General features: G+C 41.4%; 1 protein-coding gene across 24 annotated transcripts in view; it reads right to left on the bottom strand.

The window, feature by feature from the left end:
• NEK4 (NIMA related kinase 4) overlaps positions 1 to 9,554 on the bottom strand; it is a 35,137-nt gene extending 25,583 nt beyond the window's left edge. For 8 of the 24 annotated variants that reach the window (XR_014064052.1, XR_014064051.1, XM_081525115.1 and 5 more), the window contains exons 1-6: positions 9,277 to 9,554; positions 4,837 to 5,103; positions 3,699 to 3,896; positions 3,399 to 3,506; positions 1,715 to 1,869; positions 131 to 272 (exon numbers count right to left, since the gene is read on the bottom strand). Coding sequence is in view for 22 of the 24 variants with exons in the window: in XM_081525115.1 (XP_081381241.1) it covers positions 131 to 272; positions 1,715 to 1,869; positions 3,399 to 3,506; positions 3,699 to 3,896; positions 4,837 to 5,103; positions 9,277 to 9,369 (963 nt within the window). In the remaining 2 variants the exon portion in view is untranslated. Of the gene's footprint in view, positions 1 to 130; positions 273 to 1,714; positions 1,870 to 3,398; positions 3,507 to 3,698; positions 3,897 to 4,799; positions 5,104 to 5,730; positions 5,769 to 9,276 lie in introns of all 24 variants that reach the window. The other 16 variants (XM_081525118.1, XM_081525112.1, XM_081525116.1 and 13 more) reach the window with 6 other exon arrangements.
• Positions 9,555 to 15,442: the final 5,888 nt, after the last annotated feature.

Raw genomic sequence — 15,442 nt, 5'->3', positions numbered from 1 at the left:
TATTCCTTCTTTACACTATAAAATTAACATAAATCTAATGAAACTTAATCATTTCACATAGAATAACTAGCTTAGGTAACCTATCATTTTAATAATTTCTAGAACACATATCCTTTAAAAAGAGACATACCATTACATATGTCTTGGAGCTCTCAGAAGAGTGTGGTTGAAGGGGAACTACTTCATGACTTAATTCAGCCCTTCCAGGAACCACTGCAGCCACAGGCTTGGATTTAGAGTCACCATTTTTAATATTATTTTTGGACGTTTTTCTTTATGAGGAAGAAAGAAGAAAAAGTTATTATTAATACAATGAAGTTTAAAGGTTTCTGTATATGTGAGGAAATGTGCATACATGTTACAACCCCTTTATAGAACTTCTCCTTTTTTTTTTTTCCTTCTTTTCTTTTTTGGCCACACCACACAGCTTGCGAGATCTTAGTTCCCCGACAAAGGATAGAACCTGGGCCTCCTGCAGTGGACGTTTGGAATCCTAACCACTGGACTGCTAGGGAATTCCCATATAACTGCTCCTTTTGTGGAAAAGAGTCTTCTAAAAACCAGGGAGCATTCAACAAAACACTTGACCAGTAATCTCCAAGAACAATGAAGGCCATGAATTACAAAGAAACTAAGAAACTGTCAAAGACCTAAGTTGACTAAAGAGAAATGAGGAGTAATATGGTATGTTGGACTGGATCCTGAAGCAAAAAGAAGGACATTAGTAGAAAAACTGGTGAAATCCAAATAAAGTCTGTAGTTTAGTCAACAGCAGGTACTGATGTTTTCTCAGTTCTGACAAACGTACCATGGTAATATAAGATGTTGACAGGGGAAACTGAGTGAGGGTTATACAGAAACTCTCTGCAACTTTTCTGTAAATGAAACATTGTTCTAAAATTTTGCATCTATGAAAAAGTGCCTCACAATTAGAAATACCAGGATTATTTCCATCTTCAAGTTTCACGTTTGTAATAACACACAACTGCTTTGCCAAGTTTAAAAGTAAAAATGATTGGTATACTCAGCCTTGACTTGCAGAATAAATGTTTACAGGAATAATATCCCCAACTGTTTTACAATGGAGCTAAACCTTTGGAGAATCAAGGAGAGCATGAGACCAAAGGTACAGAAGGCCAAAGGTCTGCTGGTGGTAAATTATAGGCAATGCAAACAAAAATATGATCCTCCTTTATTCCCTGGGGCCTCTCTAACATTGCCTCCCAATCAACAAGTCAAAAGGCACAGACTATGAAGGTCTTGTCCAGCTCTAAGTCTTAGATCCTGGAAGAGCTATTTAGCGAAGGTAGGACCTGCAAGTCAAAGAATTCTATATGAGCGAAGAAGGAACCTTATAAAAGCTTATGAAATTTAAGTACTATTTTTTAAATGTGACTATTATCTTACACAGCACATAATGTAATATGCTTCTTAGATGATCTGTCATTTTAACATGATTTGTAAAACATACATCCTTTTAAAGGACTCATACTCAATATGCCTTGGAACCCTCAGAGGAATATGAAAGTGATTCCTCCAATGATTTTCCAGATTTCTAAGTTTACCAATTAAGCAAATCTTAGCACTTGTTCTAATCATGCAATTCTACTTCATGTTTTTAAAAAACTCACCATAAATTCTCACACGTGAAAATTATAAAAACCACCCTCTTTTATTCCATTTAGCCCAGCTATTTGCAAGGGAAATATCTTACGCCTTTGTGGCCTCTAGAAACAAGGATATTTGGCGCTTTATGTAAGGCTGCCTCAAGACGCTCCTCACAGAAGGTCTTTCTTCAGGTCTTTTGCTCAGCATAGTTCTTATCAGTTCTGCCAGCTCTGGGCTGTAATCTTTTGGCATTGGTGGCAGCTATAAAGAGAAATCAAACCACAAGGATGACTAACAGTCTTAAGAAAAGTAAAAGATGGTAGAGATTTCCCAATGTACATTTTTTAAAATCATTATCCACAGGAGCAGAAAATAACCAGCATATTAGTTTACAGGAAGCTGACCTGGCATCTTGGTTATAACAGCAAGTTGTATGATTATAAAATTTATCTTTCAAACCAGCAACTCCATTTGAGGACTGTCTCCTTTATAAACAAGAGCATGAGTTCCTAAAGATTTAGATGCCAGATATCCACTTCAGTGTTGTTCTTTTAGTAGTGAATGACTGGAAACAACGTAAACGGCCATCCATAGGGTACTTGGGGAAGAGTATGGTGTGTGTGTGTGTGTGCACGCGCGCGCGCGCGTGTGCTCAGCCATGTCCAACTCTTTGCGACCCCACAGACTGTAGCCCACCAGGCTCTTCTGTCCATGGGACTTCCCAGGCAAGAATACTGCAGTGAGTTGCCATTTCCTACTCCAGGGAATCTTTCGGATCCAGAGATTAAACCTGAGTCTCGTGCATCTCCTGCATTGGCAGGTGGATTCTTTACCATCAGTGCCACCTCAGAAGTCCCATACTCTCCTAATAACATACCAGGTAGCCTTTAAAAAAATAAAAGACTTACAGATACCAATCTGGAAAGATGTCCCTCATATGTCTCATATGTTAAGTCAGAAAAGCAGGTTGTGTACAACAGTGTGTGTCGCCTGATTTCACTTCAGTTACTTTTTTAAACATACACACCCAGAGCAAAGTCTGTATAAAGACAGGGAAAGCCAGGAAGTCTATGCAACAAAATGGTCACCAATGGTTATCTCCAAGGAATGGAAATGGATGACAACAGAGGAATTTCACCCCTTTCCTTTTTGGTTGTTTAAGTAGTGGAATTATTAAGTATTAAGTAGTGGAAGTAAAAAGCAAATTTTACTTTTTATGTGTTTTTTTATTTTTTTTCAAATTAAAACATTAAATGTGTCTTGGTGTAATATTAAAATCAGTAAGTGATTCATAGCCTCAAAACTTAAAGGTTGTGTGGATGCCTGACACTGCAGACAGTAACCAGTCTCATGAAATTCATATAAAAAATTTGTCACTCTAGCATCTATCATAAACAATGTTTTCTACAATTTTTAAACTAGTTGCTAGTGACTGTGATGATTATCAAAGGAACAACAAGTTCAGACAGAGTAGACTCATTGTAAATGGGGTTCATTTATCCATAAGGTACTTAGGAGACACTACCCATAGCCTCAGGGCATCTGCACATCCTATGGCTATAAGGTTGCGGTTTTCAAGAAGCCAATTCTTCAGAGTCACTCAGTCACCTTAAATTAATATCAAGGAAAGATAAGTTCCTTCTCCTATAGTTCAACCTTCCCCACACATGGGACACACCATTCTTAACTATCCACCCAATTACCCCTTTTACCAGTAGCTACTTTCAAAGTTAGATTAAATTAACCTTGCTCTGTATATTACAAACAATTAGTTCCAAAATATTCTTTACCTTTCCTTCAATAATCCGATAAACTAAAGAATTCATGTCTTTTGCATTGAAAGCATGCTTCAGGGTGGCCATTTCATAAACACAGCATCCCAGAGCCCAAACATCAGACTAGAAAAAAAAAAAAAAGTAAATGGTGAAATATCAGAATGCCTTATTTACATTTTCCTCTTTAGAAAAAACAAGACATTTTCCTTAAATTAATTCACAGAGAATTCTTCTGACTTAAAATTCTGATGGATTCTAAAATTATGAATAGTGCCTTAGAGATGAGGTGAGCTGGCAGAAACAGCCCAATCCTACCTTGTAGTTGTAGGGTTTGTTTGAAAACAATTCAGGGCTCATATAGTACGGTGTGCCAATGAGGGTACTAGCCATATCACAGTGGTTCTCAAGCACTCGGGCAATTCCGAGGTCACCCACTTTGATGATATTTGTTCTTGTCAGGAAGACATTTTGGGTTTTTAGATCTCGGTGGAGGATGTGTTTTTCATGTAAATACTGAAGAAAAAGAACATTGTATTCAATATAAATACACTTGTCAACTAATTTTTGATTTCTTACATACCATCAATAATTGTGTAAGTTCAAAAGCCTTAGTTACCTACACATCAAAACACTATTGCTTTATAGTCTCTAAACCAAAGGTCTAATTTACAACTTTCCAAAGTAAGAAATTAAGTTCTATGCATTAATTTGCCCAACTTCTTTCACAATTTTTCCCTGGTGCCTTGAGAGTCATACCGGTAACCTAGCATTATATGGACCCAGTTAAAAAGCATGCTTTCAAACTGCCACTGAAGGTAGAAAGACAACTTAGACAAAGTTAGATGTGCATTCCTCTCAGGCTCATGAAAACTTCAGGTTAATAACATTTTCAACTATAACATCACTTTTATTTAGAGGGAAAAAACTTATATTTAAACACAGTAAATTCTGGACAAGTCAGACTAGTCCCAGAGTGATATTTCATGAACAGTCTCACTTTTGAAAATATGTATATTAAAACACAAACATGTTTCACATTTCTACTAACTGCCACAGCAGGGTTAAAGCCCAAAGCCCCACAGTTTAGGCACATTAATTAGCTCAACCACCATTCAGTATGATGCAGCTGACCAACAGATAACAAACATGGTCATTCTTTGGTTTTTCTCAATTAAGGGCCCTTAAAATGGATTTTGCTATAATATTTAAATGAATAGAGAACTATCTTCCTCGGCCATCAGATAAAATCCATGTCTGCTTCAATATAGTATTAACTTATTCAGAAATATTCCAATGCTAAAGCAAAAGGGACTAGGTATACATTATAAATGGAGTTTTTAAATGTTTTTTCTTTTTTTTCATGAATAAATCTGGGGAATCATTTCCCTAAAATCCCCCCAGCCATCCTTCTGTCACCTTGGAGCAAGTGGAATGCTCTGAGTCCCGACAGTACCTGCAGAGCCATGGCAATCTGAACAAACCACTCCACCACCTGATTCTCAGGCAGAAGCCTCCCTTTCTGCTCTTTGAGCTTTCGGTACAGATCACCTCCTTCACAGAAGCCCATGACGATGTACAGTAAACCATCCCCACCCTCCCACGACTCCTTGTAGGTGACAATGTTGGGGTGCTTCAGCTGAGACAAGAGCTGAGCTTCCTGTTCAGCAGCTTGCCGCTCTCGACGGGAGGCATTTCGGAGGTTCAGCTTTTTGATGACATACTGCAAAGAAAACACATGTTTTTACAATATGGAAACAAACATACAGTATTACAGATTCAAACATATTTAAGGGGTCTCCTGAGTGTCCTCAAAAACAACCTTGTGGAGACTGCTACATAACCTATTTATTATTCACAAAGCACTAAATTGGGGAAAACATTTGTTATCTTTAATGATACTTTTTACAGGTTAGACTTAGAGCAGGGTATGGGGTCACAAAAAAATTTACACTTTCCATCTGCATTTTATAATTTCATTAGTGGCTAAAATTGAGTCCACATTAATATACCACTGAATCAATCATAAAATCTGTAGTAGAGATTCTTTAACCTCTAAGTTCCTCCTACAAACATGACATGCTATTATTACTGCCAGTATCGCATCCTCAGCTCAAAAAATCCCCACTCCTCATTGCCCAATGAATAAATCTCTTATGCCTGCACTGGTGTTCCAGGCAGAGTGACCAGCATCTGAAACAAGGCAAAATAGGCAAGAGGATCTTATACTTATGGGGACATCTCCTCCCAGTTTGTCTGGGGTAGTCACATTGTCCTGCTGTAATTATTAATGGTGCCCCCTTTCAGTTTTCAAATTGTCCCAGTTTATCCCAATACATTATATGCTCACCTTTTTTATAAACCACATTAAAGAACTGGTTCATTATCCTGAGGGTAATGGGATAAAGTACAACATTAGAGGCACGTTTTAGAATGATCATTGAGACTGCAATGAAAGTGATGAATTGGAGAAGGGCAAGTATAATGGCAGGGAGGACAAGCTGGAGGCTATGGCCACAGCTTAACTAGAGATAATGATGTCCTGGACAGGAAAGGTACCTGTTGAGGTGAAAAGAGGCCAGCTGACTTAGTGGACAGACAAATAAGGCAGTGGGAATGAGGGAAGGGAAAGGGGGATCCTAGAATGACTCCCAGGTGTCCACCTTGGGCGATGGGATAGTTGGTGGTGCTCCTCCCTGGAATGGGGACCGGGAGAGCAGGTTCGGAGGAAAGGTAACAAGCTGAATTTTGAGGGTTCGGTGGTCTCCAGGTCAGATGGAGTATGGAGACCATCACTGAAAGAGAAATCAGTTCAGTTTAGTCGCTCAGTCATGTCCGACTCTTTGTGACCCCATGGACTCCAGCAAGCCAGGCATCCCTGTCCATTACCAACTCCTGGAGCTTATTCAAACTCATGTCCATTGAGTCAGTGATGCCATCCAACCATCGAGTCTTCTGTCGTCTCCTCCTCCTGCCTTCAATCATTCCCAGCATCAGGGTCTTTTCAAATGAGTCAGTTCTTCACATCAGGTGACCAAAGTATTGGAGTTTCAGCTTCAACATCAGTCCTTCCAATGAATATTCAGGACTGACTTCCTTTAAGATGGACTGGTTGGATCTCCGTGCAGTCTAAGAGACTCTCAAGAATCTTCTCCAACACCACAGTTCAAAAGCATCAATTCTTTGGTGCTCAGATTCTTCATAGTCCAACTCTCACATCCATACATGACTGCTGGAAAAACCATAGCCTTGACTAGACAGACCTCTGTAGACAAAGTAATGTCTCTACTTTTTAATATGCTGTCTAGGTTGGTCATAACTTTTCTTCCAAGGAGCAAGCATCTTTTAATTTCATGGCTGCAGTCACCACCTGCAGTGATTTTGGAGCCCCCCAAAATAAAGTCTCTCACTCTTTCCACTGTTTCCCCATCTATTTGCCATGAAGTGATGGGACCAGATGCCATGATCTTCGTTTTCTGAATGTTGAGTTTTGAGCCAACATTTTCACTCTCCTCTTTCACTTTCATCAAGAGGCTTTTTAGTTCTTTGCTTTCTGCCATAAGGGTAGTGTTATCTGCATACCTGAGGTTATTGATATTTCTCCCGGAAATCCTGATTCCAGCTTGTGCTTCATCCAGCCTGGCATTTCGCCTGATGTACTCTGCATGTAAGTTAAACAAGCAGGGTGACAATATACAGCCTTGACGTACTCCTTTCCCGATTTGGAACCAGTCTATTGTTCCATGTCCGGTTCTAACTGTTGTTTCTTGACCTGCATACAGATTTCTCAGGAGGCAGGTCAGGTGGTCTGGTATTCCTATCTCTTGAAAAATTTTCCACAGTTTGTTGTGATCCGCAAGTCAAAGGCTTTGGCATAATCAATAAAGCAGAAATAGATGTTTTTCTGGAACTCTCTTGCTTTTTCGATAATCCAACGGATGTTGGAATTTGATCTCTGGTTCCTCTGCCTTTTCTAAATCCAGCTTGAACATCTAGAAGTTCACAGTTCACATACTGTTGAAGCCTGGCTTGGAGAATTTTGACCATTACTTTGCTAGCATGTGAGAGGAGTGCAATTGTGTGGTAGTTTGAGCATTCTTTGGTATTGCCTTTCTTTGGGATTGGAATGAAAACTGACCTCGTCCACTCCTGTGGCCACTGCTGAGTTTTCCAAATTTGCTGGTATATTGAGTTCAGCACTTCCACAGCATCATCTTTTAGGATTTGAAATAGCTCAACTGGAATTCCATCACCTCCACTAGCTTTGTTCCGAGTGATGCTTCCTAAGGCCCACTTGACTTCGCATTACTGGATGTCTTGTTCTAGGTGAGTGATCATACCATTGTGGTTATCTGGGTCATGAAGATCTTTTTTGTATAGTTCTTCTGTGTATTCTTGCCACCTCTTCTTAATATCTTCTGTTTCTGTTAGGTCCATACCATTTCTGTCCTTTATTGTGGCCATCTTTGCATGAAATCTTCCCTTGGTATCACTAATTTTCTTGAAGAAATCTCTAGTCTTTCCCATTCTATTGTTTTCCTCTATTTCTTTGCATTGATCATTGAGGAAGGCTTTATTTCTCCTTGTTATTCTTTGGAACTCTGCATTCAAATGGGTCTATCTTTCCTTTTCTCCTTTGCCTTTCACTTCTCTTCTTTTCAAGCTATTTGTAAGGCCTCCTCAGACAATCATTTTGACTTTTTACATCAGGAGATGGTAAGAGTGAACATCAACACTTTAGGAATCAGCGTACTAAAATGGACTGGAATGGGTGATTTTAACTCAGATGACCATTATATCTACCACAGTAGACAAGAATCCCTTAGAAGAAATGGTGTAGCCATCATAGTCAACAAGAGTCTGAAATGCAGTATTTGGACGCAATCTCAAAAATGACAGAATGATCTCTGTTCATTTCCAAGGCAAACTATTCAGTATCACGGTAATCCAAGTAACGCTGAAGAAGCTGAAGTTGACCATATCTATGAAGACCTACAAGATCTTCTAGAACTAACACCCAAAAAAGATGTCCTTTTCATTATAGGGGACTGGAATGCAAAAGTAGGAAGTCAAGAAATATCTGGAGTAACAGGCAAATTTGGCCTTGTAGTACAAAATGAAGTGGGTCAAAGGCTAACAGAGTTTTGCCAAGAGAACACACTGGTCATAGCAAACACCCTCTTCCAACAATACAAGAGAAGACTCTACCCATGGACATCACCAAATGGCCAACACAGAAATCAAATTGATTATATTCTTTGCAGCCAAAGATGGAGAAGCTCTATACTGTTAGCAAAAATAAGACCGGGAGCTCACTGTGGCTCAGATCATGAACTCCTTATTGCCAAATTCAGACTTAAATTGAAGAAAGTAGGGACAACCACTAGACCATTCAGGTATGACCTAAGTCAAACTCCCTATGAGTACACAGTGCAAAAATAGAGTCAAGGGATTAGATCTGATAGACAAGAATGTCTGAAGAACTGTGGACAGAGGTTTGTGACATTGTACAAGAGGCAGGGATCAAGACCATCCCCAAGAAAAAGAGATGCAAAAAGGCAAAATGGCTGTCTGAAGGGGCCTTACAAAAAGCTGAGACAAGAAGAAAGAGCAATACTTGTCAGGAATACTTGCCTTTAGGTTCTGGGGATGGATGCTCTCACTGAACTAACCAGAGTGGGGGAAAGTGTGCAGATTAAGAAAGCCAACTACGACTACAAAGAGAATGCCAGGGAGTTCGGGGCGCATACGACAGGAAGGGCTGTCCTAGTCTTGATGGTCTGAAGTACCATCCGAGGTGCGTCTCCCTTCACACAAGCGGGGCCCAGCCCTTGGACGGCGCCTTCGGCAAACCCCTGCCTGCCCCCGTCCCTTGCCGGGCCCCAGCTCCGCCGACCTGCCTGCCGTCCCGCCGGTGCCTCACAAGCGTCACCTCCCCGTAGCTGCCCCTGCCTACGACACGCAGGTAGCAGTAGGCGGTCAGGGGCATGATCCTGGCGCGGACCCACAGTCGAGATGCGGTGGCAGAGGCGGGCGGGGCGGCGAGCGGTGGCGGGAGACTCCGCTCATGCCCAAAAGGATGTGGTACCCGCGGCCGCTGAGGCGCCCTGGCCGGGGCGCCAGAGCGGAAGCCCGACCCACCGCGACGCCGCTGCCATAGCGATCCCAGAGGGCGCAGCCCTGCGCATGCTCTGCAGCCTGGAGGACCTACCACAGAACTGAGGCGACTAGCGGCCAGAGCGACCGCGCCAGATCTGCGCGCGCACCCTCGGCCTTTCTACTGAGGAACTTCCGGGTTGCCTGCAACAATAGAATCATTAACGCTTCCTCTTAGTGAGCGTTTATTTGCCTTAAAAGCTTTGCAGGTATTTCCTCCACAAATACATATTTACTGACTGTTTGCCCTGTACCATACCGAAGAAGTCCCTGCCTTCCAGGAACTCACGTTCTATTGGGGGACTGAGGACAGCCTAGATTCTACAAGTAACATTTGTTATATTTACTTTATCACATGATAGTTAACGTATACATACAGCAGTCCGTCTTAATTTTTTGTGCATTGCAAAATTGGAGATATCAGTACACTTCGCTGCTAATAATTCAGCTTGCATATTGAGAACTGCAAAAGATATTCAGAAGGACTCCATTCAAACCCCTGCACTAAGTGACTTGACCAAATTTTGATATGGTTTCTAACAATTTAAGGCACGGCTTAAGGACTGGCTCACCTTAATGGCCTGCCTGTGAAAGCTCAAAGCTGCCAAAAGAATTTTTCATTTGTTCCAGCCAGTATCTCCCTTTCCTAAGACATTTAACTAAAAAAAGTTAAAATTGTAAATGTGTCTGTGTGTTTTTGCTTACAACCCCAGAGTGTCTTTCTTAAGGTCCTAAAATCCGATTGAAGTGTAAGGTGGGGTTTTTTTGGCTAATTTTTCCCAAATTTTGGGGGGGGGATGGGATTGATATTGCCCCTCTTGAGAATGCATAATATAGCACATTCGTGCTTCAGTTGTGACTCACTCTGTGCGACTCTATGGACTGCAGCCCACCAGGCTCCTCTGTCCATGGGATTATCCAGGCAGGAATACTGGAGTGGGTCCTTCATGGGATCTTCCCGACCCAGTGCTCAAACCCATGTCTCTTAAGGTCTAACCTGCATTGGCAGGTGGGTTCTTTACCACTAGCGGCCACCTGAGAAGCCATTTTTGTTTTTGTTAAAAAAACAAAATCCAAGAACTTCCGTGGTGGTCCAGTGGCTAAGACTGTTACAGAGTCCAAGCTCCACGTGCTAACTGCACTGACAGGCCAGTTAACAGAGAGATGAGGTGTAAAGGCAAGGAATACAACTTTATTCCAAAAGGCAGAGAAGACGGCAGACTTGTCCAGGTCTGGATGCCAGGTTCTTGTATAGAACAAAGATGGGGAGGAGTTGAAGAAGTAAAAACCATTATCTTGCAAATATCTCCTGGAATGGCCAGCATCTTGGTTGTTCAGTTGCTCATTCGTGTCCGACTCTTTGTGAGCCCATGGATTGAAACACATCAGCCTTCCCTGTCCTTCACCATCTCCTGGAGCTTGCTCAAACTTATGTCCATTGAACTGGTGATGCCATCCAACCATCTCACCCTTTGTCATCCCCTTCTCCTCCTGCCTTCAATCATTCCCAGTATCAGGGTCTTCTCTAATGAGTTGGCTTTCACACCAGGTGGCCAAAGTATTGGAGCTTCAGCATCATAAAGCTGAAAGTAAAGATCCCAACTGGCAATGCAGGGGACCTAACAGATGTGGGATTGATCCCTGGCCAAGGAAGATCCCCTGGAACAGGGTATGGCAACCCATTCCAGTATTCTTGCTTGGAGAATTCCCACGGACAGAAAAGCCTGGTGGGCTACAGCCTGTAGGATCACTAAGGCAGACACGACTAAAGTGACATGGCACACAATAGCAAAAGTGATGAAAAACAAAGGTTAAAGTCAAAGAGACAGATCCACTTTGCAGTCAGAATTGGCTCTTCTCTACAACAACACTCTATGCTCCCAGTGCACGGGGGCACACATTTGATCCCTGGTCAGGACACTAGATCCTGCAGGTTGCAGCTAATAGTTCACATGCCACAACTAAAAATCCGGTTATTACAACTAAGACCCGGCACAGCCAAATAAATAAATGATAATAAAAAATAAATACTAAAAATATTTCAAGTTAGTAAAATAAAAAGATCTTATAGTCTCTCTTTTTTTTTTTTTGCTGCACTGTGCAGCATGTGGGATCTTAGTTTCCCAGCCCGGGATGGAACCCGTGCCCCCAGCTAAGAGTCTTAACCACTGGACTGCCAGGGAAGGCCGAATTATCCATAATCTTTTGATGTTAGACTACATATCTTTTTTTTCCAGCAGAAAACTGTGTATCCTGGCTCCTCCCTTACCTCATGAGGGCAGTTCCTCAGAGCTGAGAGGATGTCTTCCAGGCTATGGTCCACAGTAAGAGTCCCTGAATAAATCTCAATTAAAAGAGGCTTCCCTGGTGGCTAAGTGGTAAAGAATCCACCTGCCAGTGCAGGAGATATGGGTTAGATACCTGATCTGGGAAGATCCCACATGCTTCGGAGAAACTAGGCCTGTGCTTCATGACTACTAAGCCCACGTGCCTAGAGCCCGTGCTCTGCAACAAGAAGAAGCCACTGCAATGAGAAGTACGTGCACCACAACTAGAGTAGTCCCTGCTCTCTGCAACTAGAGAAAATCCCCACATAGCAACAATGACCAAGCACAGTGAAAAATAAAATTTTTTTATTTTAAAATCTTTTAGATTTTTGTGCATTTTCTTCAGTCAATATACTTAATTTTCTTTAAGCCAATTAAACAGAATTTTAAAACAAATTATTTTGGCAATGCTTCCTGAAAGTAAGAAAAAAACCACACATCTACAACATATATATGGAAACACACATCAACATACAGACTGATGCAAACAGAGAGCTTATAGCTTTTGTTCTAAAATTTTAGCCATGAATCAGGTGCAAAATTACAAAATTCACTAGTTATAGAAGAAACTGGATCCAAATTGTGTCTTTGGCAGATGGAATAAGTTAAGGTTACCTGCTCAAATGGTTAAAGCTTTTTACTAATATTTGTGGAGAAGACACTTAAGATTTTTCATTTGCCTAAATTCCAAATAAACTTTTCCCCTTTTGTTTCCTTCTGATAAGAATTATGTCTTTGAAGTTTCGATTTCAAAGAGATGACCTCAATAAGAGTTCTGGAGAAGACCAGATAAGGACATTTACATCTCAAAGGCACAGGGGAAATGAAAATTCCTCCAAAGACTTTTGTTTGTTAGGTTCAGCTTTTAGAGATAAAATAGGGCAGGTCTGTGACACTGTACAGGAGACAGGGGTCAAGACCATCCTCAAGAAAAAGAAAAGCAAAAAAGCAAAATGGCTGTCTGAGGAGGACTTTCAAATAGCTGTGAAAAGAAGAGAAGTGAAAGGCAAAGAAGAAAAGGAAAGATAGACCCATTTGAATGCAGAGTTCCAAAGAATAGCAAGGAGAAATAAAGCCTTCCTCAGTGATCAATGCAAAGAAATAGAGGAAAACAATAGAATGGGAAAGACTAGAGATTTCTTCAAGAAAATTAGAGCTACCAAGGGAATATTTCATGCAAAGATGGCCACAATAAAGGACAGAAATGGTATGGACCTAACAGAAACAGAAGATATTAAGAAGAGGTGGCAAGAATACACAGAAGAACTATACAAAAAAGATCTTCATGACCCAGATAACCACGATGGTATGATCACTCACCTAGAACCAGACATCCGGGAATGCGAAGTCAAGTGGGCCTTAGGAAGCATCACTAGGAACAAAGCTAGTGGAGGTGATGGAATTCCAGTTGAGCTATTTCAAATCCTAAAAGATGATGCTGTGGAAGTGCTGCACTCAATATACCAGCAAATTTGGAAAACTCAGCAGTGGCCACAGGACTGGACGAGGTCAGTTTTCATTCCAATCCCAAAGAAAGGCAGTGCCAAAGAATGCTCAAACTACCACACAATTGCACTCCTCTCACATGCTAGCAAAGTAATGGTCAAAATTCTCCAAGCCAGGCTTCAACAGTATGTGAACCGTGAACTTCCAGATGTTCAAGCTGGATTTAGAAAAGGCAGAAGAACCAGAGATCAAATTGCCAACATCCATTGGATTATCGAAAAAGCAAGAGAGTTCCAGAAAAAACATCTATTTCTGCTTTATTGATTATGCCAAAGCCTTTGACTGTGTGGATCACCACAAGCTGGTGGAAATTGTGAAAGAGATGGGAATACCAGACCACCTGACCTGCCTCCTGAGAAATCTGTATGCAGGTCAGGAAGCAACAGTTAGAACTGGACATGGAATAACAGACTGGTTCCAAATCGGGAAAAGAGTATGCCAAGGCTGTATATTGTCACCCTGCTTGTTTAACTTACATGCAGAGTACATCAGGCGAAATGCCAGGCTGGAGAAAGCGCAAGCTGGAATCAAGATTTCCAGGAGAAATATCAATAACCTCAGATATGCAGAGGACACCACCCTTATGGCAGAAAGCAAAGAAGAACTAAAGAGCCTCTTGATGAAAGTGAAAGAGGAGAGTGAAAAAGTTGGCTCAAAACTCAACATTCAGAAAAGGGAGATCATGACATCTGGTCCTATCACTTCATGGCAAATAGATGGGGAAACAGTGGAAACAGTGACAGATTTTATTTTGGGGGGCTCCAAAATCACTGCAGATGGTGACTGCACCAATTAAAAGACGCTTACTCCTTGAAAGAAAAGTTGTGACCAACCTAGACAGCATATTAAAAAGCACAGACATTACTTTGCCAACAAAGGTCTGTCTAGTCAAGGGTATGTTTTTTCCAGTAGTCATGTATAGATGTGAGAGTTGGACTATAAATTAAGCTGAGCACCGAAGAATTGATGGCTTTTGAACTGTGGTATTGGAGAAGATTGTTGAGAGTCCCTTAGACTGCATGGAGATCTAACCAGTCCATCCTAAAGGAAATCAGTCTTGAATATTCATTGGAAGGACTGATGTTGAAGCTGAAACTCCAATACTTCGGTCACCTGATGTGAAGAACTGACTCATTTGAAAAGACCCTGATGCTGGGAAAGACTGAAGGCAGGAGGAGAAGGGGATGACAGAGGATGAGATGGCTGGATGGCGTCACTGACTCAGTGGACATGAGTTTGAGTAAACTCCAGGAGTTGGTGATAGACAGGGAGGCCTGGCATGCTGTGGTTCATGTGGTCGCAAAGAGTCGGACACGACTGAGCGACTGAACTGAATTGAACTGAGGGCAGGTTTGAGGACTGGTTAAAAAGGACAGGTCAATTTTAATTGTTTCTGAAGCTGCATTTCTGGCTGTGCAAAAATTTGTAAGGTAAGGACAGTTGTTTTTAATTCTTCAGGGGATTGGGTTGTAACTTAAATGACATTATTGATTGACCACTCCCCCCCCGCCCCCACCATACAACTACATTTTTCTCAATTTGCTTCTTTGTATCAGGGAGAAAATCTTCAACTAAGAAAGAAATCAAAAAGATTCCTATTTCTAGACTTACAGCTATCTGTCTTTGAAATGTTTTAGTAAATCCTTCCACAAAGGCTTCAGAAGATTTTTTTGCTTGTTCAGTTTTTTCTTTCCCTCTGTGTACATTTAGCTTAGAGAAGCCCCCCTCCTCCACCAAAAAAATTCTTATCAGGCTCTGAATATTAACTTCCACTTTGGCCAGTGTTTGGTCAAAGAGCTAACTTGGGGCAGGGGGTGGGGGAAAGTCCTTTCAAATAAATCTTGTTAATTTTCAGCCAGGACAAACAGTAAAGGCAGGTACAACATCAAGTGTCTCCTTCCCCACTCCCCTGCCTGGCTTGTCTGGACACTACAGAGAGAGATTCAGGAGAGCTGAATCTGGTTAGCATTCTCACTGTTCACTGGGTTTACCAGTTCTCCCAGGATCCCACCTTGAGTCCCCAGTATCTACCAGAATTTCTTAAGGTTATCTATTAATTTTAATTTCCCCTAG

Source organism: Giraffa tippelskirchi, chromosome 9, assembly GCF_054371585.1.
Source record: "Giraffa tippelskirchi isolate mGirTip1 chromosome 9, T2T-mGirTip1v1.2.pri, whole genome shotgun sequence".
Classification (NCBI taxonomy): domain Eukaryota; kingdom Metazoa; phylum Chordata; class Mammalia; order Artiodactyla; family Giraffidae; genus Giraffa; species Giraffa tippelskirchi.
Note: the sequence above shows the minus strand (reverse complement) of the source record. Positions and strands in the feature narration are given on the sequence as shown.